Source organism: Sciurus carolinensis, chromosome 10, assembly GCF_902686445.1.
Source record: "Sciurus carolinensis chromosome 10, mSciCar1.2, whole genome shotgun sequence".
NCBI classification, from domain to species: Eukaryota; Metazoa; Chordata; class Mammalia; order Rodentia; family Sciuridae; genus Sciurus; species Sciurus carolinensis.
Genome location: NC_062222.1, coordinates 121,713,613 through 121,739,496, shown reverse-complemented (window position 1 = coordinate 121,739,496; position 25,884 = coordinate 121,713,613). Strand labels below are relative to the sequence as shown.

General features: G+C 47.6%; 1 protein-coding gene across 8 annotated transcripts in view; it reads right to left on the bottom strand.

The window, feature by feature from the left end:
* Ccdc149 (coiled-coil domain containing 149) overlaps positions 1-25,884 on the bottom strand; it is a 91,031-nt gene that overhangs the window by 7,667 nt on the left and 57,480 nt on the right. For 3 of the 8 annotated variants that reach the window (XM_047566249.1, XM_047566244.1, XM_047566251.1), the window contains 9 exons: positions 24,303-24,419; positions 23,467-23,639; positions 22,709-22,781; positions 21,369-21,453; positions 18,244-18,388; positions 11,621-11,697; positions 10,146-10,178; positions 5,759-5,875; positions 1,140-1,163 (listed from right to left, as the gene is read on the bottom strand). In XM_047566249.1, the coding sequence (XP_047422205.1) occupies positions 1,140-1,163; positions 5,759-5,875; positions 10,146-10,178; positions 11,621-11,697; positions 18,244-18,388; positions 21,369-21,453; positions 22,709-22,781; positions 23,467-23,639; positions 24,303-24,419 (844 nt within the window). The remainder of the gene's footprint in view (positions 1-1,139; positions 1,164-5,758; positions 5,876-10,145; positions 10,179-11,620; positions 11,698-18,243; positions 18,389-21,368; positions 21,454-22,708; positions 22,782-23,466; positions 23,640-24,302; positions 24,420-25,884) is intronic. The other 5 variants (XM_047566245.1, XM_047566250.1, XM_047566247.1 and 2 more) reach the window with 5 other exon arrangements.

Genomic DNA, 25,884 nt, shown 5'->3' with positions numbered 1-25,884 from the left:
TAAATAAAATTCAAAACAGGGCTGGGGATGTGGCTCAGTGGTTGAGTACCCCTGAGTTCAATCCCTGGTACTGAAAAAAATTTTTTTCAGATTTTGGAGCCTTTCAGATTTCAGATTAGGGATGTTTAACCTGTATACACTAAAATGTTAAGTTGCCTTTGGGGAACAGACTAGCAACACTGAGTTTTGTAAAACCTTTTTAATTTTTGCCAGCTTGATATGATGAAAAACTAGGAAGCAAGGGTGGAGAAAGACTCTAAATTTAATTGCACTTTTGGTGCTATTTACATTTGTAACATGTGCTAGTGTTACTAGTTTTATAAAATAAGATATGCAAACTCCAAGATTCTGGCCTGATTTGAAGGATTTAGTGCCTTTATAAGGCTTGGGAGTCTACACCCAAAGAAAATGATAAATATTTGAGGTTACGAATATACCATGACCTTGATTTGATTTTTATACAGCATATAAATCTATTGAAATATAACAGTATATCCCATAAACATGTAATATCATTATGTATCAATTGTGTCAATTGAAAATTAAGAACAATATTTTTAAGTGACTAAATTCTGGTTTAAAAAGACTGAGAAACCCTAGAAGACATGAGACAGCTAAATGAGATGGATTATGAGATGGAAATGAAACTACCAAAATGAAGAAGGATGGAGAACAAGAAGAGGAGGTGATTATGTGTGATTAAATAAATGAAAGCATTAGGGAGGGTTTCACCTGAGCAAGGCAGGTCTTCCCTCTAATTCTCCTGGTACAAATTTCTTTCCACATTTAAAAAAGTCATTTTGTTCTCTTTAGTTGTGTGTGTGTGTGGGGGGGGGGGGGTTTACTTGGGGCTGAAGTCAGGGGTGATCTATCACTGAGTTACATCCCCAGTCTTTTTTATTTTGAGATAGAGTCTTATTAAGTTGCCCAGGCTGACTTTGAACTTGCACTCTTCCTGCCTCAGCTTCCAGAGTAGCTGAGATTACAGATACATGCCACCTCACCCAGCTCTCTAGACTTTTTGATGACCACAGAAAAATCTCAGGGACAAACTTTGAATTGAATCTACTTTATACCTTCCCAAGTCTAAATTTACTTGTGGACAACTGTGTATTACTCTTCTACCATAAATACTGTACCTGAAAATGAGACCATTCCTTGTGCTGAAATGAAATACATGAATGTATTAATTAGTGGATTAAGCAAACCTTGATTAAAAAAAAAAATACCTATTCAGATCTGTTCAGCTAGGATCACAAGGCATGTTAGTTCCTAACAGGTTCCTTCGCTGCCCGCTTCCTCCTGCCCAAATTCACCCTTCTGGGGGAGGAGCCCTTCCTAAAAGCTTTGCTACTCAAGGTGGGGTCCACGGACCAGCCCTGGGAGCTTGTTAGACATGCAAGATCTCAGATCCCCGCCACCATTTACCTGTTCAGAAGCTGCATTTTAGCAAGATCCCAGGTGATGTGGGTACACACTGCAGTGTGAGAAGCACTCTGAGCTTGAAGTACAAATCTCACCCTGGCTTTCCCCAACGGTAAAACCTTCCAAGGCTCCAGTGCCTTGGAACAAAGCCCAGACACTCACGCTTCCATGACTCCACGTGCATCTCCCTTAACACCTGCCACCCAACTCACCCTCCAGCAACACTTCCTGGTGCACCACCCTGTCCCCAGCCTTGGCTTAGGTGATTGGTTCCTCCAGGACTGTCATTTCCTTCTATATTCCAAAGACAGACCTCCAGGGTTGGGCCCAACTCCACCTCTGACATGAAGCCTATCTGGTTAAATCTGGCCATAGGTCACATTCCCAGTGTCTGATTTCCCACAAGGCTACACAGCACCCTCCCACCAAATTGCTACCTAAAACTACAGTAAGTATAAAATCTAGCCTGATTAATGTTTTAACTCCACCCGTGTTCTACAGTGGGGACTCCATAAATAATTTATTAAATAGTTTGAATATATGGGCTTATACATGAATGCAGGAATACATGAATATATTAGCACACATTTTTAAATACCATGCATTAATATAAGAAAATTAATTCTTGAATTTATATTCTTCATTGCAAGTCATATTCAATTCAGGTTGCTACCCTAAAAGTTCTTAAAACGGTACTTTCTGGAAAAATAAAAAAAGAGAGATTTCTAACTCACACAAACATTTAGCTACACCTAAGATAGCTCAAGGAACAATCATAAATTTCATACTAACAAACGGACATTTTTATAGTGGTTGCAGAAGGGACATGAGAAACAGTGAGTTAAGTGAGCAAGTTTCCAGCTTTATTCAGAAGGAGTAAATGGTGGTGCCTTTTGCAGCTAAATTTTTCACCAACGTGAGATGAATAAACTCCTTCTAGAAATTACTTTCATGAAATTACTTCTTCCAGGACACTTAATAGTATATTCTGCTGCCCCTGAAAAATTAATTAACCTCACTCGTAACACCCTGACCCCTGAACCATCGGCAGCGTGTTTTTCGGTGATTCAGCCTGATCTTCTCTGCTTTCATCCACCTCACAGGGAGGGTGGTCTAAATGACATGGGACCTTTTGATCACTCGTATTTGTCTCCTGCCATTTCTTCAGATGACATTCTGCTCATGTCCAAACATATGAATCTTTTTTTAAAAATGGCAAACCTTTGAGACGATCAGGGAGAAGTTTCCGACCTTTCTGCAGGGGGATGGGGGTGGGGGAGGGGACATGGCTGTCACCGTTCTGGTTCTAGGTTTCAACAGCCGCAGTAAGGGGATGGACAGATGCAAGCTGCAGTTCTCTGTCTGGTCCGTTTACTTTTTCTGAGAAGGGCTGGGTTTTCAGAGTCAGGACTATAAAGATACAGGGGCCAGGCTCTGGGATTGGATTATGGGTCAATGGTAGGAGTTACCAACACATTCCCTCTTTCATTTACCTAAAAGATACTCAGGAAGTGTTCTATACTCAAGTCATCAGAACACAGGGTTCCCTGAAAATGTCACAGCCATTGCTCTGCCCTTGAGACCTTTGGTTACTTGCTGTGGAGGCAAAATCCTCCTTTACCTCTGAGATTCTGGAATGTTAACTCTTAAGCTGTGGGGGTTTTATTGTTCCTTCAAGAACAGCATTGCCATTTGCATAAAAGATTTCTGAACCAGCCAAGAGTAGGAAAATATTATTGCAGATAATAGTAATTATTCTGTGTTGTTTTAAAAAATAGAATTAATATCATTAATGCCTATTAATAACATTACATGTATCAATAATGATAAGGCAGTTGACTAATACAGATGCCTCATTACACAAATAGTGTAGAAAGAAAAGTGGTTTTTCATCTTTAAAGATGAAAAATAACAGTGTTGCTTTGTAGAAATGATTGCTAGACCCCTAAATGGGTTCCCCCTCTTTGGCCCAAAGGGGACATTTGTCCGCCTTTGTTAACTGCTCTCTGCTGGGCTTTGTGCTCCTGAGTCTACGCTGCTTTCGGTTGGAATTAATCAGGGCGCAGGGTGGCGAGGCTATCCCAGATGCCGACAGCCACGCCAGAATGCTTCCTTGTTCCCCTCAGTGCTGGTAAAGATGGGGCTGGAACAATGAGAGCTAATGATGGAGCTCTGGAAACTATCATTTTGAATCAATCTGTTACTTACTGCTGCCTTGTGAAAATCAAGCCAGCCTCATGGTCCAGTTGGGTGTAGCAGGCCCACGCCAGCCCCCGGGCTCTGCACCCGCAGAGCAGACAGGACCCTCTACACTGCTGCCAGCATGGGATGACCACCAGCCAAGACATGAGTCATGGTGTGTTACGGGCCACCCTTGCAAACAGCCATGTGCTACAGGTTGGAAAGTATCAGCCTTGCTCTATGGTCAGTGTGGAACCTACCAGAATTAGGGGTTTTCTCCAGAAATTCCCCCACAAGTACTTGGGGAACCTTTCAGTTGAAATCCCAGACATGCCCTGGCTTCTACTCTTACCCTGCTGTGCATTATGATGAGTGTTTTGAACAGGTTATGGACCCACCTCGGATCAGCAGAGCCACCTATTAGACCCAAATAGGTCAGATAAATAATACATTTACAAATAGGTCCTGGTAAATAATACATTGCTGATACTTCAAGTTGTACACAATAAAAAGTAACTGATAGTGCTGGTTAGTTCATTGGATAAAAGTTCAGATGACCATAAGTTAGAAAGGAGGGTAAGGCCAGGCTGCAGAGCTGAGATTTTAGGCAAAGGACCGTTGAGCACTACTCAGGATTTTTGAGAAGTGTACAGACATGATGGAAAGCCACCCGGCAGCTTTACCCTGCTGTGGAGGCAGGAAATCCAGGGGCTGCCAATGAGGCAATGAGGACCTGAACTGAGCCAGAGGTGGGAGGGACCTGCCTCTGGGGGCCAGGAAACTGCAGAAGGAGTTTTGCAACAGAAGGAATGGAGAGGAAGGGAAGCTGATTCCACTAGGTCCAGTCTAAGTAGATAAAAGGGTGAGGAAAAAAGGAGGAAGCAGGAAGAGTTGGTGACATCATGCTTGAGAAGTCCACATGTATTCAGTGGGAAAGCCAGGCTCTGGGAAGTACGGGGTCATAACCGCAGGTGGAGTGCAGTGGGAGAAAATACTTTGAGAATATTCTTATGGAGTTGATGACTGAAGGTATGAGTTTGAGCAAGAGAAGATGGAGAACAAATGCAGATGTTTAAGGAAAGAAACTTGACAGTCTCATTCTGGGAATATTAGTTATCTATGCTATGTAAAAAACCATTTCAGAACCTAGCAGTTTAAGACCTGGAGTCTGGGAACAGTTTAGTTGGATGGTTCTGACTAATGGTCACTTGCGAGGTTCTCAGTGAAGTGTTGACCAGGACTGTAATCATCTGAAGGCTTGACCGGGGCTGGAGGAAATGCTTCCAAGATGGCGCACTCACATGGTGGATGGCTGCAAGCCTCAATTCCACACCATGAGAAGTGCATGTGAGGTGCTTGAGGAGCCTCATGACATGGCAGCCTGCTTCCTCCAGAGTAAAAGATTCAAGACAGAGAGATAGCAAGGCACAAGCCACATGTCTTCTATGACCCAACCTCAGAATTCACATTGCATCACTTCAGCATCACTCCGTTAATCACAGAGACCAACCCTAATACAGTGTGAGAGAGGACTACACAAGGGTATAAATGCCAAAGGGTGGGGATCACTTGGTGCCATCTTGGAAGCAGGCTACCTTACTGAGGGGTGAAGGAAGGAGACAAGCAAAACCTCTAAAAATGTGAAGGAAAGTTTTGTTGGGGAGATGGACTCCCCATAGGAAGAGATCTGGCACTCATATCTGTTGCCTCACCTGGTCCTCTTGTGGGTCTTTGATCTACTTCAAACACAGTCTCCAGAACTGTGTGCCTGATGAAGGAGATGTCCTCTCCATTCCATGTTCCCAGATCACTTACTATGTGCAGGCAATGTGCCAACATTTCCCCAAGGTCGGCACCATCATGTCACTATTTATAGCAGAAGAAATTGAATCACAATCCCAAGTTCTCACAGCCATTTTGCTGTGGGGCTGGAATATGAACTCAAGTTGGTCAACTCCTGAAGCCACTCTTAATCAGTATGCCACCTTGCCCAGAGTGCAGGGATCTCCCAACAAGATGAACCCAGGTAAATGTGAGGAATGTCATGATAGTCCACAGGAGCTATCAGAGGGAAAGGGACTGGTGTCCACTGAGAGCTTCCTCCATGGTAGGCACGGGTCAGATAAAGACAGAGATGCCATAGTGTGCTTACCGTCCTTGGGATTCACTCTGGTCTCTGTGGGCTGTTCAACAAACTTCAGCAGTGGGGATCTCGACCTCTGTATGGTGGGAAGAGCAGAGTCGCTTAACAGTAGGGTGTCCTTGCCCCCTGCCGTGGAAAGGGGGAAAGGGGACATGCTACGTCATCAGTGGAACTGGGTTACATTTACTCCCCTGTGATTACCCGGCTGTTTGGGTTAGGAACCCTCTTCATTTACAGGTAATCCAGAGGAGAGATGGCCAGCTGCCCCTTCTCTACATGAGGATGGAGCAGGGCGATCTAGGGCCAGATGTGTATGATGAAAGACCTGGTCAGGAATGGCTGCCGACAAAAGCCACCACTAAAGGGCAGGCTGGGGGCACCGATACCAAGTGGCAGGGTGAGATGATAGCAGAGGGCTTAGATGCACAGGGGTTGGAACTACACCATACAGTTCATGCCAAATCAAAAGAGTCACCTTACCTCTCCAGGCCTCAAAAGAGGAAGCAACTTGCCCCCTCCCCACCTCCACCCCCTGCATCTCTGGATGGTTGTGAAGAGGAAATGAACTGATCAATGAAAAGCATCTGGGTGTTGGGTCAGTGGTTAGCAAATGGCACCTGCTGGATTGCTTAAGTTCCACCACACGTACTCTTATCTGATTTAACTCCACTTGGTTATTTGGGTGGAACGAGCACCCTATCCTAGCAGGTTGTATCGAGTCCTCCACATGATCCCACCTGAGCTTCCAGCAGATCATGCAGTCCCATTCAGCCAAACCCCTTACCTGTGAGTGTGACATCCCTAATGATAGGAAAAGTTCTCAGCAAAGAGAAGGAAAAGAAACCACTCCAACCCTAGCGATCGCAGCAAGCTACACAGGTGAGAGGCAGGGAAGAGTGGCTTTGAACGTGAGCATGATGAGCAGGCACACAGACCCAATACACGCGGACAGGGGTCAAGAGTCCTTCAGGCAGGACGCAAGGTCATACTTTGGCCCATGAGGCCTTGGGATTCCTACCACCAATGGAACCCCGGGGTCAGGAGTTCAGCCTGTTCTCCAGTCTCATCTGTCTCATTGCTAAAGCTCTGTGAAGTCAACCCACTAAATGTCTCTGGGCTCAGGAGGAGGCTCTAAAATTCTGACTTTACCCATGTTCAGGTTTGCAGAGTATAGAAATCGCACTTGGCTAAAGCCTGCTCCATCTTTGGAGAACCAGGCGAGCCTGGGACATAATTCCATCCTGGCTCCCCTGAACTTGTCCATGATTCCTTCTTCCCATTAGCCCATGTCTTATTAACTTGCTTCCCAAGACCAGGTAAGAGGCTGGCGCATGGTGGGTGCTTGATAGACGTCTGACAGAGTCTGAATCAATGACTGAGGTGTTCTCGGGAATCCTGAGGCTGGTGGTCTGTGTGCGGCAGCTGCCCCCAGGCAGATGGAATAGGTGATTGGAAGCCACCACCTCTGGTCTCTCTGCTACCTGAGAGTCATCCCACAAGTATAGAACCTGGTGGGAACTGATCCTGATGTTCTGCATCCCTCATGTGGGAAAAATCTAGAAATCTTCAGGACCACAGTCTGGAGAGGTTTCCCAAAGACAGCGGTTGATGTGCACTTGGGATGTCAGGAGGTCCTCAGGGTGAGTCACCACCCCATCAGGACTCCATCATGCTGCAAAGGTGCGATCTGGAAACCGCTTGGTGGACTAATGGAGACCAGCTTTGGTCACCATGAGGGGATAGCAGGTGCCTCACAGTGGATTTCTTGTTTCCCTCCATCAAGGTCACACAGCCTGTGCACAGGTCAAGGATGGGACTGCGTTTCCAGACCCATCTTTCTCTGGCAGGTGAACTGAATGAAAACTGTCTAGTCTTCCAGGGACTCGGTAAGGAACATACCCTGCCACTCTGTGTCAGACACCCTTCCAATCTCCACTGCCTTGGTAGCCAAATAATCAGAAGCATGAGCAGAGAAGGGAGCTGGCTGTGACCAAGCCAGCCTTGACCTTCTGCTCCAGAGGAATTCTTCAGGACAAATGTCCCATTGACCCCACCCAGCCACAGGGTCACCATCCATTCTTCACAGTTCCTCAAAAATACCAGCAACACCAAAGCTCTCCCAAAAATAAACAAATAAATAAATAAGCACGTAGAGAGAGAAACAAGCCACTCCTCATCCATGCCCCATCCCGGAGGTGGCGGGGAAGAGATAAATACCTCCCTGGACTCTTCTTACCCAGGGAGATTGTTTCCTGAAACTAAGGTAGAACACCAAGTTTCTGTCATTCTTGCTAAGTGTCTGAAGGATTAAAAAATCTTCCCTAGAAGGTTCCTAGTTCTATTGTTTCTAACGATCAAGTCCAGATCCCAGTCATGTTGGTGAAGTGGCCGCAAGTCTGATGGTCTGACACCTTGAACTTCATCTGGGTCCTTCGGTCCTTAGGTGGAGAGGGTGGAGGTCCAACCAGTGCCTGGCCCCTCCATTCGGCTTTGAGTGAGCAGGAAGCCCTGCTGATGCCTTTGGCACAAAGCCCTCCTCCCCTCTCTCCAAGGTCCACCAAGTTCTTTCAAGCCACACAGCTCATACCCAGCCCGACGCCTGGCGTGCAGAGGAGGAAAACGAAAAGCTCGAAGGGCCAGACGCTGCTCTAGCCTGCGCTCTTCTGGTTTTCGGTGTTTTGCCTAGAGCATGAACACACCCGGGAGCCTCCCCTCAGAGCGCCTGTGCCCATTCTCCTGGGGGTGGGACAAGGGCTGAGGGAAGGAGCTGGGGCAGGAGCCTGGGGAGGTGGAGGGCCATTCCTTGCTGGGGGACACTGTCAGTGGGGCCCCCCTCTGGCTCCCACAATAGCCCCACACCCTCTCTATCCATTACAGACCGTTCTAGAGTGTGGAAGGGGCTTTGCTACCCGTGACTCCTCTCGGCAGGCTGTGACATGTGTTGAATGTGTCCACTTCCTGGCAAGATCACACATTGGCCCCAATTCTAGCAAACCACATCAAGAGCTCTGTGGCATCCCTGAGAGAGCAAGGCGGGCAGGAGAGGGCAGTCAAAGAAAAGTCACGGTGCAAAGACCAGCGGTCATCAGGCTGCGAGGTGGCGAGGGCCAGGCCCTCTGCGCTGGCAGGCTCTCAGAAGGGCTCCTGGGCCTGCTCCTGTCTTCTCGGGATGCAGCCCCCCAGCATCAGTAGATGGCCGACTGGAGAAGCTGATGCCTGCATCCTAATGCCACCTCTGTGGCCTCAGGTGCCCACTAATTTCCTGCCTGTTTCCTTATCTAGCACGAGGGGCTCTGACTAGATCAGGGAGGGGGAGAACGTCCACTCACACCGCCGCTCTGGTCAGAGGGTGACTTCCTGGAAGGCCACAGGAGCCGGGGAAGCCACTGCAGGCAACATCGGGAACCAGCCAGGCAGAGCCAAGGGCTCCATTAGCAATGTCTGCCTCTGGCGTGGGAGCGGGTGCTGTACAGCCACCCAGGACTTGCCTTCCCTGACCTTGCTCTCACCTGGCCTTCCGGTGACTCCTCCCCTTGGTCCCTCCCACACCAACATCTTTGGAACCTTCCACTTTGCTCTCCTCTCGCTGCCTGAGTCCATCCCTCAGGCCTCCCTAACTGCAGACTCCTGGAGGGGGCGAGCGTGTGACCAGCAGCCTGTTCAGCACCATCCACCAGGTCCCTGCTCAACCAGGCGTCACCACGTGGCTGAGCTGGCTTACTGGAGAAGACACTGACCCCTTCAAGGTGCTGTCAAGAAGACAGTTGGCAATTCTCAGAAATGCTGGGACTCAGGGTCTGCTAGCTGGCTAAACACTGAGATTCGGGGAGCGAGTGAAGGAGAAGAGGAGAACAGGAGGGGAAGGAAGCAGGGGAAGACATGGGGAAGGAGGAGAACACCCTGAGTCCTTCTCCACCACGTAGAAGTTTCTTTCAGTGGAGACACAGCAAACAACCAGCCTGGAGGGACTGCTGGGACTCACAGGGGAGGAGGCCCCCCACCTGTCACCAGGGATGGAAAACATCCTACAGGAAAAGACCATAACGTGATGCTTCTGCAGAGCACCCCACTCCCTGCACAAGGGATGTGCAACTGCCGTAACACAAGCTGCACCAGGTCTGGGGATCTTTCTCCTGTCCTCCCAGTTTGCATCTCTGAGGAGGCTGGGGACAAGAACAACCAGGAAGTGGCATTAAATTCATTCAGGTGGGTCCCTTAAAGCTAGCACCCCCTCCAGTTTTTGCTTTGTACCAACTGAATTGTCCATTTCAACTGACTATTCTAATCAGAGAAGTTCAAGGAAACACAGACCATGCATTGCTACTGATTGACATGCAGGCATGAGAGAAGCAAGGCTGGTGTTAGCCACAAATGCACATTTCAAGAAGGAACATACTCCCCAATCCTACTGAAACATTGTAGCTCAGGCCTTCAGCAGCACAAAAAGAAAAAAAGGAAAGAAACAACTGTTATTTCAAAATGGCCATAAAGTCCCACCAGGAACAAACAGCACCAGGGACAAAATTCTCAGTATTTGTTCACTCATTCAACTTCTATCTTTTTTACATCAATTAAAGAAATGAAACAGTGGGAAACTAAGTCATTTTGAGGAAAAAAAAAAAAAAAAAAAACACCCAAAAATTCCATACTCCAGTGCATGCCCAGAAATGGGACTCTGACTACACAAATAAATGACAGATTTGCCTGACTGTGTTGAATTCAGTGCAATAGAAGAGAGGCCTTGCGTGGAAGATGAGGTCTTAACAGCATCAAAAGGGCCGTGTGCAAAATGGATCATTCAAATCCCCAGGACGGCACTTGCCACTAATTAGTTCTGTTGGGTCTTTTGACATCAAGTTCAAGGAACCTCTGCTAAAATTTTCCAATTTATGAAACGCAGTTCCAGGCAACCAAAGGCAGCTGTGCAGATTTACATTTAAGAAACTCGACGTTGTCCACCTCCCTGTGGCAATTTCCATTTATCACACATTACAGGGAAGCAGCCCAAGTGAGTCAGGGGAGAAGAGACTGGTCAGAACAGAAAGGGTAAGTAACTAAAAATATAGACACAATGCTCCTTCCAGGGAAAGAGGAGGTGGTGGGAAAGGATAAACATAAGTTTCTACAGACTGGAAAGACAAGGGGGATTGCTTGGGGGGAGGGTGGCTCCTGAAAGGGGTATTTTATCAAGATAACTGGGATATCTATAGCTAATTAAAGGGAGATGTCAGAATTTCCTCACACATTGTACAACTGTGGAAAAAAAACTCAGGAAATGTTTGTTTTCCAGCTACGTGATAGGGAAGCAGGAGATGGTGGTGGGGAAGTACATCTGGATTAGAAATTTTGTTGGTTCTTCATTTTTAGTACTGGTGATTAAACTGCACAAATCTTTATACAATCTTACATTTGAGTTTAGGCCTCATGATTAAATTGCACAAATCTTTGTATATTCTCACATTCATTTTAGGAGTGATGATTACATTGAACAAATCTTTATATGATGCTCACAGAAAAAAACTAAAACAATTTGCTACATCACAAAGTTTAAAAATGTGTGTATGTGTGTGTGTGTGTGTGTGTGTGTGTGTGTGTCTACAGACATATACAGCAATTTCAGAATTTAGGTTAGCAAAACTTCAGTGGCCCACAGAGGAGACTTGAATATTTCTTCAGATTTTTCTGATTTTGTCCCCTCTCTTGGTGGTTTCTGAATTTAAAACACAAGTAGATTTTTCAGCAATGTTCTCCAAATAAAAGGACATTGAAAAGACAGAATCTTCTTGGCAAATTATATGAGAGTTTCCTTTAAAACAAAACAAAATCAATAACTGAAAAACAAACCAACAGTTTTCATGAAGTTCCGCTTACCTGGAAGACTCCACAAACCAGAAACTTCCAGAGTTCTTAATTTTTTCTCCAGCTCAGCCACCCGATTCCCTAGGATTCTGGAAAAGGGAAGAAAGTGGCAACAAATTAGTGACTAACCTGTCAGCTGTCAGCGCTGAGAGGTGGCCTCCTGGGAAACCCAATAATGCTCAAACAGAAAAAGGTTTGAGATTTAAGACCTGCCAACAAGGGGCATAGGCACCTGTGTAAACACCAGACTGTGGAAATGGAAAGTAAGTGAACGGTCATGTGTATCCACAAACACCAATCCAGAGAGTCTGCAGCTGCAAGGTGGCTCCCTGGGAAGCTAAACCATTGCCCCACCATTGCCCAAAACATCTCATGGAATTTCTCTTTGAGAACTGTTCACTGATAAAGACGGCCATTAATTGTGACCACCCTAAGTAATAGTATCACATGTTGGTTTTTTTGAGGGAGGATTTGATTTTTGGAAACAACCAAGTGCAAAGAATTAGTTGGCTGAACATACTTGGCCATGTTCCTCTGGGGTCAATAAAATAATAAGATATGCCTTTTTAGACTCTTCTTAGATGTCTTGCTGAGGTCCATTTTCCTGGCATCTAGCATAGTGCCCAGGAAAGGGAAGATTCCCATATATCTGATTTAAAATGTTTTTCTTTTTGTTCACCATTTGAAATCATCTATGGTGAGTATAAAAACAAGCATTGTAATAGAGTCTTCGGTAATTCTGTTGCCTTCCAAGATGTCCATTCTGACTCACTGGGCTATGTATGTTCTGGAATGAGCATCAGAGAAGACCCCACTCTGCAGGAGGAAGCCACACTCCATCCTGAGCATGGTTACACGTGGGCATTCACTCTCTCCTCCACTTTATGCAAAATTAAATACAGCTGGGTAATCATCTAAAATTTCAACCACTTGCCTTTGGCCTGGAAATTGAAAACCAGTCTTTATTTATTGGGGGGATTTTCTTGGCACTGCTGTGCTAAAATGACATGGAGATCACTTTAACAGTAACGTTTCAATTCCTTTCAGCAGGAGAAATCAGAACACCAGAATTATTCTCCCACCTCTCTTTAGATCCAGAGATAGCTGCACACGCCCACGTACACACACCAATGTAGCACGGATACGTCTCTATCTGCACATAGAGCTGGCTTTGGATCATCCTTGCTTCACCTGAGTTGACCTGCAGCATCTTAATTAATATTCCCTCTGAGTTCCCAGAAAACTCTGACATTACTCTGTGGCTTGCTTTCTTCCTCTGGGTACTTACAGCTTTTCTTTTCTTCTTTTCCTTACGTCTTAAAATTCTGCAGTCTTTATCAATTACTTTCTATTTTCACTCCATTTATCAGGTCTGTTTTGCGTTCATGCCCCTGACCCTTCCATAGACATTGTTCTTCCAAATCTCACTTTCAATATTTTGCTCAGACCTTCTGATCCAAGCTCTCTTTTCACAGCTGATGGGTTTGAGATGCAATCATAACAGCACTCAAGTGGATGCCTGTTTCCTAAGGAGATCAGATCATGTGTTCCTGGCTCCCTCTTGGAAACAAAAAATAAGGTTTCCCTCTGCGGATGCTGAGGGATGCCGTCCGGGCCAAGGTGAAGGCCTGATGCACAGACATTAGCTCATACTTTTACAGGTGCTTCTGGAAAACACAGTCTTTTCTCCCTGAAAGGGAGCAAAGTGAATTTGCTGGTGTCCCCAATAATCCATGTTCAGGGTCCCTGCCCCAGTGTCCCGGTGGAAGCTCCTTTCTCCTCTAACACTTAACCATCATCTGAGGCAGGACTGGAGGTAATAAAATGAGCCCAGTAGAAGTTGTGGTAGGAGTAACAGTAACAAGAACACCATCAACACCAATAGCAACTTCACTACCATTAACAATCAGCACGACGTTAACAAACTCATTTTTCCTGAGTCTTTAGGTACTGATGAACCCCATTCTGAAAGTTCTCTTGCCACTCAGACGCCATCCACAGGCAGGGGGACATGCGGACGGGTTCCAGGTAGAAAGCAGATTTAGTGAAGATTGGGAAGGTGTCCCTGGCGCAGAGGTGAGCAAGGTCTGGCAGGAGCCCGAGTGGACCTGAGGACATTAGGAGGGTGTCGTCCACGGGGGCCCAACCTGGGCCGTGGGGATGCAGGGAAGCCAAAGGAATGGGGTGGAGAGGAGGCAGGTGAGGAGGGCGAGGCCCTCCAGGATCCCGCACAGCATGCTGGCCTCCGTGCCCCGGCTGAGTGTGCACAGCCAGGATCGGCCAGCCAGAGAGGGCCAGGAGACCCAGCTGCCACGGGAGAGGAGTACAGCACGGGGAGCGGGGATGCCGGAGGTCAGTGCCAACGTGCTCTTGGGAGAAGTTGTGCAGGTGGAGGTGGAGAGGGGTTGTTTGGAGGATGTGCCTGACCTTGGAGAGGTTTCAGGACCACAGACGGGATGAGCCCAGAACCCAAGTGACACGGTTGTAGCAAAGCGGACTGAGCAAGGGGAAGAGATGACTCTGGAGTTCAGCAGAGACACGTGACTTGAGGCAGAAACAGGCTTAAGAGAGTGTTGTCTCTGCTGGGGGAGGACGGGGAGATTTTTATATGAAGTTTTTATTTAGTTGTGGGTTGTCTGAGGATAGCAGGGACTGTAGCTCATCACACAGCAGGCCAGGAAAATCCCGGAGACTCCCGGCCCAGCAGGCCTCTCCAGCATGGCTCCCCAGGACAGTGGACTCACTGAGGGTGGGTTTCGGAATCTGCAAAGACAAAACTAACCGAGGAACTGCCCGCTCTGGTGCCTGCTCTCTGGACAACACAGAGGGTGGGAACACCCAGGTAAGTCCTCAAGGAAATCATCCGCAGCCCTCGAGGGGAGACACAACCTGAAGATACCCCAAATCACACAGGTGGCCGTTCCAGTTTCTACTCTGATCCATGACATCCTCCTGCTGCTACGAAGATCTTAAAATGACCATGCCCCAGGGAAGGGGAGGAGGACACCATTTGAGGACAGCAGGAGAGGCATATTAATACAGTCCCCACCCTGCCCCCTCCCAGGCAAGGATGTGGCTTGTGGGGAACGACAGGGCACTACCATGCTGTTCAGTGGACTGAGCGTTCCCAACAGCCACTCTGTACCCGCTCCTTAGATAAACCACCCCATCTCTTCTTTAGTAATAACCAGACAACCGCCAACGCTTTGGCAAGAGAACCTCCAACTGTCCATTAATGGAATGCCCATCACCACATAAAGTTTACCAAGGCTCTTCAAGATGGCTCCGGCCGCCCCTTCTCCCTGGAGAGGACAACTGTCCAGCGAAACTGGAAAGCCAGCAGGGGGAGCACACACTTCAGAAAGGGGTCCCTCTGTCCAGACCACAGGGCTCCACCAAAGCAAGGCCCTCTCGTCATTGAGGTTAGGAGGCTCAGTCGCACGGGATAACAGCAGGCAGACCAAGTTCAGAGTCTATTCTTAGCCCTTCATTTGTCTTATAATTGACTTCCTTACATGCCCCCAAATAAAACATTTACTGAAAATATGAAACTTAAGACCTTCTAAGAATTAAAAATGCCACATTAGGCACCTCATGTACTGATAGGAAGCAATCTCTAAGATCTCTTATTAAAGGGGGAAGCACAGTGCAGAACAACAGAGATAAAACCTTTTTTGCGGTGAATGCTAGCTACCATCATGAACCATTTTTATGTAAACATATGACTACTTATTTGTGTGTATATACGTGCATTTTGTATTTGCTTATATGATGCATCCTTTGGAAGAAAACATAAGCAATTAGGAACTGGAGTGTCTTCCATGAAGGGAACTGAGAGGGGAAGTTTGGAGATCCATTGTAATTTAACCATAGTTGGCTCAAAAGTTAATAAAAGACAGTGAAACATGCAAAGGGGCTTTAAAGCAAAAACCAGCATGGCCAAACGAAAATGGCAGTCTTTCTCAGCAGAGGGAGGAAGTTCTGGAACCAGGGGAATGTGTGTCGGCCTGGGTGTGAGGCAACGAATCCTCCAGGAGAAGCTGGGTCCTCTGCAAAAGAGTGTCAGGCTGGTGGCCTTGTGCAGGCTGACTCTGGCAAGCAGAGTGACTCCACCCAGCTTGACGGTGGCGGCTGAAGCCCGCGCGCAGAACTCTGGTTGGCTGGTGTGGTGGCGGCCTAGGTGTGTGGCCGGGAGGGGCAGCTGGGGTCTGAGGATCTGGGTTTGCTGGATGTGAGGAACAGGAAGGATATTGGGAGAAACGGTCAGTCTAGCAACTGGAAACAGGGGGACCCCCTTGATGGGTGGGTGGGGACAAGAATCTGAGAAGAGCCCGTGAGAGAGAATGAGAGCAAAGAGAGACAGGGCATGAACTCCCGGTAAGAACAGGCGACGGGCTAAAAGGCCCAGGGGCGGGAGGTGACAGGGGAAGAGTGAAGGAGTCCTCAGAGATGGCCTGAGCTTCCACCTCGATGCCCAAGGAAGTCTGATGTACAAGAATCTCAGTGAGAGCGACTCAGGGAACAGTGGTGACTGACCATCAAAGAAAACGAGTGGAAAATGCAGGAGGCGGTCTGGGAGGCAGGCGACCTGCGGGTCCCTCTCTTCCTGCACAAGGACTCACCTGAGCTGGAACCCAGAGCCCGGAACCTGCACTCCTGATCAAGGTCAAGTGCCCTCCCGGGGAACTCCACCCCAGGCCAGCTCCCAGGACACACCTGGATGGGTGGCCACTGCAGAAGTTCCCGAGGTGCCTTCACAAGGATCCCAGGGGGTGGAGCTCCTGGGAAGGTGGCGGGTTGAGGAGAGGCTCTGGGGTCCAAGGTGAAAGGGCAGAAAGAGGTTGAGAGAGGAGGTGCCGGAGAGCAAAGTCCCCAAGGCAAAGCGATGGTATGGACCCACAAGGCAACAGGTGGCATTTCCCTGCAGAGGGAGGAGAGGGGGTGGGAGACGCCAGCTGCAGGGCGGGGCAGGTGGAGGGGCTCCCGTTGGGTGACCCCTGCTTGCTCAGCAAAGGAGCTAAGGCTACTTGCTGCAGGCAGCTCGGGGTCTGGAGGACCTGAAGGGGTTTGAAAGTGCCCCAGAGCTCCCAGGAGGTGCTCAGTGGGCAGTAAGGACAAAGCAGGCTCACTGCATGCGGGAGCACCCTGGAGGGATGGGACAGACCTGTCACAGTCCCACAGATTCCAACTCCTGCTTCTCCCTGGGAGGTGTCTGCATGTCCGCATCAGGCTGTTTTGTCCCTGGCCGAAGGTTTCATTTTGCAGGAATGTCGCAAACTTCCCTCAATAAATGACCCTTGTCAGCACCTAGAGAGGCCACCTCTACATCCTGCTCCTTGCTTCCTTCCACACGTCTCAGTCTCCCGTGCGTCTCCCCTGCGCTCCATCCTCTCTTTGCCTATTGAGTTTTTACAATGCTTGTATTCATTTTCCTCCTGCCTTTCTAGCCCCCCAGGGCTCGATCCCTCCCCTTCGGGCATTCCAGCCCCTGCTAGACTCTTCCACACTTCCATTCTGGTTCCGAGTGTAGGTCTTGTGAGCAGGACTCAAAAACATAATTTGCAGCATTCTGTGCCAAATAAAAGTATGAGCCCCCTGGTTTAAAAAAAAAAAAATTATGACTTTTAAGATGGCGACAGCAGAACACAAGGATCAAGTGCCAGGTCCTTACCAGCACAGGCTGCATGCCAGGAAGCTGGCCCTTCTAGGATTTAAATATGTTCCCCAAAATTCATATGTAGGACACTTAATCCACACATTTATATGCTAATGGTATTGGAGGTAGGGCCTTTGGGAAATAATTAGAACCAGATGAGGTCATGAGGGTGGAGACCCATGACAGCATTAGTGGCTTTATAATAGAGACCCAAGCTAGCGTCCTTCACCACGTGATGCCCTTGTTGTGTTACAATGCAGCAGGATGGCCCTCGCTGGGTGCCAGATCTGTGCTCTTGGACTTACTAGTCTATAAATTACCTGGTCTCAGGTATTCAATTACAGCAATAGTAAACAGACTAATGTGTGTGATATTTATTGCTTTAACTTATCGTTTTCCTCTACCATTCTCTGAACACTTTCAATTTTACTCTGCTGCTGCTAATTGTTACCCTAACCTACTGTAACTTGCTTGGTTTTCTATGACAGAGTCAACATGCTATAAAAACCAAACAAGACATTCTGTTTTATTTGTTGTTTCTTTTCACCATTTCTTTTGCTTATCTGGAAGAGTGACATGAAACTTCCTTAGAGGTCCAGTTGCCTGTAGAAGTTGACGGCTCCTGCCAGTCAGAGCCCCCCAAAGTCATGCTGTGAGGGTGAAGTGGCACTGAGTCCCCCCCCAAAAGAAGACCCAGAGGAGCGGTAGTTTAAGCCACCCAGGCAGAAATCACGAAATACACATTCCTCTGTGCATGCCTTGAGGCAAGCATCCAGTAGGTGATGCCCAGTGTTACTGCCCTGCTCAGCCCCAGCAGGTGGCCAGGATGCTGGCACAAAGCAGAAGTGCAGTTCTAGTTTAATATGTTTCCTCCTAGATTTGAGGGATGTCCCCTTGAACCCCCTCTCCCTGCCATTCACTTCTGGTCACTTGAACCCACAGCCCCACCCCCCTCCAGCCCCAGGGTCCCGACACCTACTTGTTGGTTTGCCTCTGGTGCTGGATGACCATGTTTTTCTCGTGGATCGTCTCCAACAGGGCAGTTGCCAGAGACTTCAGGTCAGAAATGGACTGGGGAGTAGCGGGAAGACTGCACCCCTGGTCCTCGGACAGCAGATCCTGAACTAGGTGGGGATAAGATTGGTAACTCAGCGGTAAATTCTTCTAGAATTCCTCCTGGGGAATGGAAGGTTCCCAGCTTTGACATGCTACTCTACTACACACCTAGATTGTTGAGAGTAAAATAACATAAAATCCAGTGTGATTATGGACTCTCATCTGCAATTTGAAAGAAGATAATAATATTTACGTTTGCTCAGTATGTTAGACACTTTCATGCTAGCTCACTGAGATCTAAAATTGAAAAAAAAAAGGTAATGTTTATTTCCATTACGTGGACAGGAAAGCAAGGCACAGATAGGTTAAACACACTGGCTAAAGGTCACACTGCCATGCAAATGACAATGATGCGTACCTCTGAGCTCCTTGTTTATATTCCGACGGTGTGATATCCCTGGCAGGTGGCCAGATAATGTAGGAGGTGATTGAGAATGCAAAATAGATTTTGTGTGTATTTGGATAGCTACAGAGTTATTTGAAGATATTGTAGAAAAGAAAATAAATGGCATGACAACTGAGTGATTTTATGTAACACAGATCCTACTACAGAAGACAAGACCACGTGAAACATGTCACATTAAACTGAGTCAAAGAAAACTATTCAGCCAATAATGGCATAAATGGTCCAAAGATATGGTGAAGAACTGCACAGCAGACTGCAAATGCCTGAATGCTGGGAAAGAGATCGCCACGCAGACTAGCTAGCTGTTCCTGGATGCTCCTTACTCCACTAAGTGCCAAGTCACGTTCACGGTCAAGTCCAGCATGAAGCCAAACACCACACAGGGCAGCGTGCCTGCAGAGTTCTGATCCAGGGGGAGGGGCCTATCTCTTCCGCACCCCTGCCCTGGATGGGTCTCTGTTGACAAATACCCAGTGGCCTATAAATGGCTCTGATGGGAAATTCTCTTGCTTTCTGTCTAGTTGCAAAAGTGTCTGTTGAAAAAAAAAAAATCATTTCTGATTTGTCTCCATGCCAGTTACAAATATATAATGGAAGATCCCAGGTATGGTATAATTAGCTTAGCAAACAGTAGGCCCACCCCTTCCTTTATTCCAAAGATCATACTTATGTTAATATAATAAAGATTTCATTAGCTTCTTTGGCAATGAAATGCCACTGATGAATAACACATGAATATCATCTACTAAACTTTCTACGGCTTTTTCATATGGGATGTGCTAAAACTCTGCTTCCCCATTTATTCTGGACTGGGCTCAAAGTGACTTAAATGTTAGAAATCACCAGCCCCTCCTGCAGCATGGGCTTGGTCTCCATGTAGAACCCTGCCTTTGCTACCCAAGGTTCATTCAGAGGTTCCTGCATATGGGTCCTTTCTGACTCTGAGTGTCTGTTCTTCAAGGCTGGTTTGCATATTTTGGGGGCAATACTGGGGATTGGATGCTTTACCACTGAGGTGCATCCCCAGCACTTATTTATTTATTTATTATTTACTTCTGAGATAGGGTCTCACTAAGTTGCTTGGGGCTTTGCTAAGTTGCTGAGGCTGGTTTGAACTTATGATCCTCCTGCCTTAGCCTCCCAAGTCACTGGGATTACAGGCATGTGCCACGGACTGGAATTTTTGAATCTATGTGTTATCCCATCTTTATTTTCAGAAAGGGTAGATAAACTTAGATAATGTAAAATGAGGACACTGGTGCTCCTTCCAGACAGAAGAAACAATATAAATCTCTCACTATCTTAAATGCCGTTTCCTATGTGACTATATGTAAATCTATGTGGTAATATGTAACTATAGGTAAATATATGTGACTAGATGTAAATAAACATACAATATTTTTTTCCTTCAAAAATGGGAAAAGGTCTTGATCTCTCCACTTAACAATATTATAAACATTACCATTCCCTAAAACGTAAAACTTAATGTCTGTTTAGTAGTCTATAGAACAATATACACTAATTTGTTTACTGCTCCATATTTGATGTTTGCAATTTTTTTATAACTAATGTAGAACTTTCTTGCAACAAATGCTTGCATGTGTCTGTAATTATTTCTTGTTGATTAAAGGGGGTCAGTTTCAGCTTTTCACAATGCCTTGCTGGAGATTTATTGGCTTTGATTACTGATGCCAAAGATCACAGTTGAAAAGCTTTTCACGGGGGCTTTGGGTCAGACTTAGAGATCTGCCATGGTGAGGGGTGTGGCTGACGTGCCCACTCAGGGGCTGCACTGGGAACCCACATTCAAGGTCGGGTTGCTATTTATGGTAGCTGGAGCTAAATGCAGATGGGATACTGCATGTTTTTTATAGAGTATTATTGTTTTCTTCTTAAAAACATTCTAGGATGTTCTTCCCTAGTCAAGTGGAAAATCAAGTTGCCTGGAGCAGGCGGCTGGAGACCCAGCACTTCTGTTTAAGCCACCCTGGCTCTGATTAAGATGGCCACATTGTAGTCGCTGGTCTGCACTGTCCAGGGCCAAAAAGTGGGCCAGCTGAGCATGTGCGACTTGAGGCTTATGTTTAGAACTGAATGCCAAATATCGAGTGTCAGAAGCAAGCTCTCTGCTATTTATTCCCCTGGACTGTTCCTGGAAGATCATTATTTTTCATAGGAATCGACAAGAAGAAGGAACAAAATTGCAATCAATACGAGCTGCTTTGAAAGAGGCACATGTTCCACTATGGAACTATTTCAGCAGCTACAGGCTTTCCATTCTGATGGCAGAGGCCTGGAGAAGGAGCAGCTCAAGGAGAGTCAAACACGTCTTGGAGACAGGCACTCAGCTGGTGGTGAGGGAAGGAAAAGCATTCCTGGAGGCAGAGAGTGGGCGGGTGGGAAATATTCCCTGGGGGGTCCAGACATCATGAAGACCTCTAATGCGGTGGTTCTCAAAGTAGGGCCCCAAGCCAGCCACAGAACTGCCTGGGAACACACGTCCTCTTAGGTCCCCTCCCCAGACCTACTATCGGGGAACTCTGGAGTGGGCCTGGCACTGTGCCTGGGGCACGGGATCCTACCTTGCTTCGCAGACAGGACTCCAGTCAGCGCACTGCTGCTGGATTTGCCCTGGCCTTTTGAGTTTTTCCGTCTCTCGAGAGCATTCTAAAGCAGTATTGGGAGAAAACAAAAAAATTGGTCAGGAAAGCCAGTGATGGAAATATACCTAGTTACAGGAGATGCATTTCCCTCTGGCACACGAGGACCCCAGGCAAGCTCCGAGTGCTGGCTGGACAGAATTCTCAGTCCTTGCCCAAGAGTTATGGTTTTTACGGATCCAGTAAAGAGTTTTTTTAAAAAAAAGTTGCCCTACGTTCGTAAGGTGCTCATTGTATATTCATTAAATTAGATCGAATATGAAACAAGAACAGAGTCTGACGTGCGAAATCACTAGTTTTGGAAATTCCATTTAAAAAGACGTGAAACAGAATAAGTTTACTTTCATGCACCAAAGGTGGTCTCTGGAAGGATCTGGGGCCTGGGTTGGAAAAGAGAGCCACAATTGATTAGTGATGTCTTTCTTCAAACAGACTCTTGCATTAAAATTCATGTGCAATATATAATCAGGGCTTGGCACACAGAAAAGGATAAATGTTAAATGCATGCATCCACACATTTTTTAAAAATTGTGCATTTAAAAGATGCATATTTATATGGCTGCATGTGTGTATATAGACTGGTAGAAACTAAAGCGTGGCCCCCACAGAATGGAACAGCTGGGATATTTCTGTGAACAAAAGCTAAAGCCTACCACCAAGACCATGAGTGGGCTCTTCCGAGCATCTAGATGGCTTCCAAACTTCACCCTCAGGAAGAGAAATCAATCTATTTCCAAAGCAGAGAAGCCCAGGAGATTTTTCTAATTATAACACAACCAACATCTGCAGAAATAGATATTATCAAACTAATGGTGCTAGAATTAGACTAAATAACAGAGGGGAGAATTTAAACATTCTGCCCTTTCACTGTGACATGAACATTGTCGTTTGGACCGTGATTTCTCCCACTTTGTTCCTCTGTCTCTTGGAAATCATTTTCTTATGGATGATTATGAGACAAACAGCATCTGAAGACAGTGTGTTTTACAAGAAAATAGGGCCCCTAATTTCATAAGGACTGGGGCTGGAAGTAGAAATGACCAGGTTTGGGGGTTCAGGGTACTCTGTCCCTATAGCAACAAAGGGGGTCCAGCAGACACTCGTTTGGTGGCATTTGCTGTTTGGAGGTTAACTGTTACTGGTTACCCCAGGTAAAGCTCTCCCCCAGGTAAAACTCTGTGCCTGTGACACATAAAAGGGAAATCAAACTGGGTGACGTTTAGATGTCAAGGTGGACCAGAACGTCATTGTGATTTCACTACCTTGTATTTTGCAATGTTGGACTTCAAGAGGTTCACCTCTTCGTGGAGTTGCTTCAACCTCTCTTGAAGGTACCTGGGGAGGGACATATACAGTCAGGATGTGCTTGGGGGCAACGTAAAACCCACACACCAGAGCACACGAGGAAACGGGAAGCCACTCGCCAGCTGAGGCCTCTTTTGCACATAAGGCTCTCTCTCTTCTCGGAAAGGAGGAGGAGAAAAATGTGCATGTTTGTGACCTTTTCTAAGTGGATGCAATCAAGGTCAAACATGCCCAAATCACAGACACCCCACTTTAAAACAGGCCTCACAGAGATCCCCTCAGGGATAGCAACACAGTTTTCACATAATTCTCATTAAGATGATCCCACCGGGAGGAAGAGCAGGAAGAGGCGACACCAGGCCCAGTGAAGTCAGACACACGCGCACACTGACATCCGCCTCGGGGAAAAGAAACAGCCAAGGGAATTTCTCAATTTATTTTCTTATTCTTCTCCTTCTCCCTGATAGCAATAACAAGGAGCTCTCGCTGGTTCCTCCCCTTCTGGCCAACCAGGGCGGGTGTGGGGAAGGAGAGGCGGAGGCGTCCCGGCCTCTTTTCTTACTCTTACAGCGAGTGCGTGACACTGGTATCATTTTGAGGTTGTGGCTTTCTTTCCACTTGTAAGGCAATTTTCTCAAATGCCTGAGGGGGTTCCCGCTGGCCCCTGCCTGAGGAGCGCCAGCAGCCCGCGTGGCTCGGCCCGGCCAGCTCTTGCCTGTTTTCCATGCACAGAGCGTCCACGTCGATGATGCGGTTCTCGTGGCCGCCCAGGATGTGGTTGAGCTCCTGGTTGAGCCTCTCCACCTTGTCCTGGTAGGAGGCTCGCTCTTCCTTAACGTCCTGTAGCTCATCCACCGAGGCCTGCAGATCATGCTCCAGAGACTCGATCTGAAACCCAGCCAGTGCCTCCCTCAGACGGCCTTGCCTGGCTTTGTGGCCAGAGAGCACGTCCCCCTCGCTGGGCTTCTTAGCCACACGCTGTGAAGCCACAGGCAAGGCCCAGGGACAAGAGGCAGAAACAGGGGCTGCCTTCCAGCAGGCCTCACTGGCCCTGAGACAGCAGAGGCAGGGCAGCCTGGACGAGCAGAACCCGGTCCCCACCCTACAGCAAGCCCTTCGCCAGACTGGAGAGGCTGAGCCAGACACTGGCCACAGCTGCTGGTGTCCCACCCATCTGTAATGTCCCAATCCATCCTAGACCTGGGACTTTTGCTCTGCTCTTCAGAACCAATTAGTAAGAGGGAAGTGCCGTCTGGGTTCCCAGGGCTGCTCCCTCACCAGGGCCCTGGACCTGTGGAGATTCTGCCTAAGATGCGTTGCTCAGCATGTTAGAGGAAACTTACAAATTCAGTTCAGTTTGCCACATTTTGATCCCCTCTTGGTCTACCCCGGGAAGGGGCAAAGTTTCTTGTGTTCAGAACAGAGGCATCTAACATCAGGGTGCAGCCCACCCTCCCCACACGCCCTGGGGCCCAGGGGCACAGCTGCTCTTCCCTGTACACGTCCCCCTGTGCCACCGCATCCCCCGCCCTCCCAGAGGCCAGCAGTCACCTGCTCCTTAGCCCGCTCCAGCTGCTGCACCAAGTCTTCGCGCTCGTGGGCTGCAAAGTGCCGCACACCAATCTCTTCGTCCCCGAGCCTTTGTTTGGCAATTGTCATCCTCAAGAGCTGCATTTCCAGGAGGACGAGAAGGGGATGGACAGAGACAGACGGACAGACAGAGGAGATACAGAAAGAATAGGAATAAGTAAATCCAAATAAAAACTGAAGGACACCAGAATGAAACTTCTGAAAAAAAAAAAAATACTGCTTCAAGAAACAGTGGGGGAAAAGACAGCTGCATGTCCATCAATATGGTGAATTTTAAAATTTCTCCACGCATGCGCAGAGCATAAAGCCTGGCGTGGAAGGAGAGGGCGGATGCACCATGAAGCATTTCCATGAAGAGGAGCCAAACTCTGGGTCTCATTTAAATCAGCAAAGATTCAAAAGTGATGAACCCATGCTGGTGAGGATCTGCCGAGATGGGCACGCTCCATGCTCGTAACCACCAGGCACGCCATCAAGAGCCCTAAAAACGCCCCTACCCAATGATCCAGTAACCCTGCTTCTGACAATCTGGGCTAAGAATAACCCCAGAGACGGACTGGCTTTAGGAAGGAAGACGAAGCAGATCAGATGGCACTGCTGTTTAGAGGGACAGAAAGCTGGACACAGTGCCCGACAGCAGAAGGGTTAGCGGAGGTAGTGCCCCCCCTCCACAGGCAGGCGTGCAGCTGTCTGAAACCAGGGCTCCACCGCTGCGGTCATGCCAGGCAGTGCCCTCGCCATGCCAGGCAGAGTGGGGAAAGAGGGCACAGGCCCTCCTACGCAGTGTGCTTGGACCATACCAAGAACTCGAGCATGAGAGAAGGAAAGACCAGGTACTTCAAAATGTTAAAATGGTCTGTTTAGGGGATAGTAAGACTGCTGTCTGTCCTTTCTTTGTTTTCAAATTTTTTAAATGATAAGCACAAATTTAATTTTATTTATAGGTCTGAAAATCTCTAAGAAGAAAATTCCAGTCTTCAAAAACATCATTTTCCAAGGGACCTCAGCAGAACCATAGCTTCTCCAGACTCTGCAGCCAAGACCCTCCTGCAGCGCCAGACCTTCCCTGTAAGGTCATGATGGGAATTATGGGAGCCCCCAGTAGGACAGCCCAGAGTCGCTGTAACTGGCCCATCACAGTGCCAAACAACGCACTGAAAAGAGTTTGCAGTTGAAGCAGTGCTTCCTGATGCTTCTGGGAGGGAGCTTTTAGGCCTGAGTCCACTTCTCCCTGCAGGTACACACGGATGGTCTTTATCCATGGAGGAGGTCCTGGGGACAGTCTTCACTGTCACTCGGATGTGAGCTGGCTGGGACAGCCTGCTGGAGCCTGCTCTTCCTTGCTGCTGCATGAATCTTAAGAGATTGATGGAGACAACGTCTTAGTTTTCAAAGTCTCTGAAGGATGCAGGGCAGGTGAGATAGGAAGCTCATTTAAGCCGAGGTAGGATACGAAGGAAACTGAATCAGCAAACGGCAGCAATGAACTTGGAAAGAAGTGACGAGTGAAGGAGAGGAACGAGCGTTTTCCGATGACATTTAG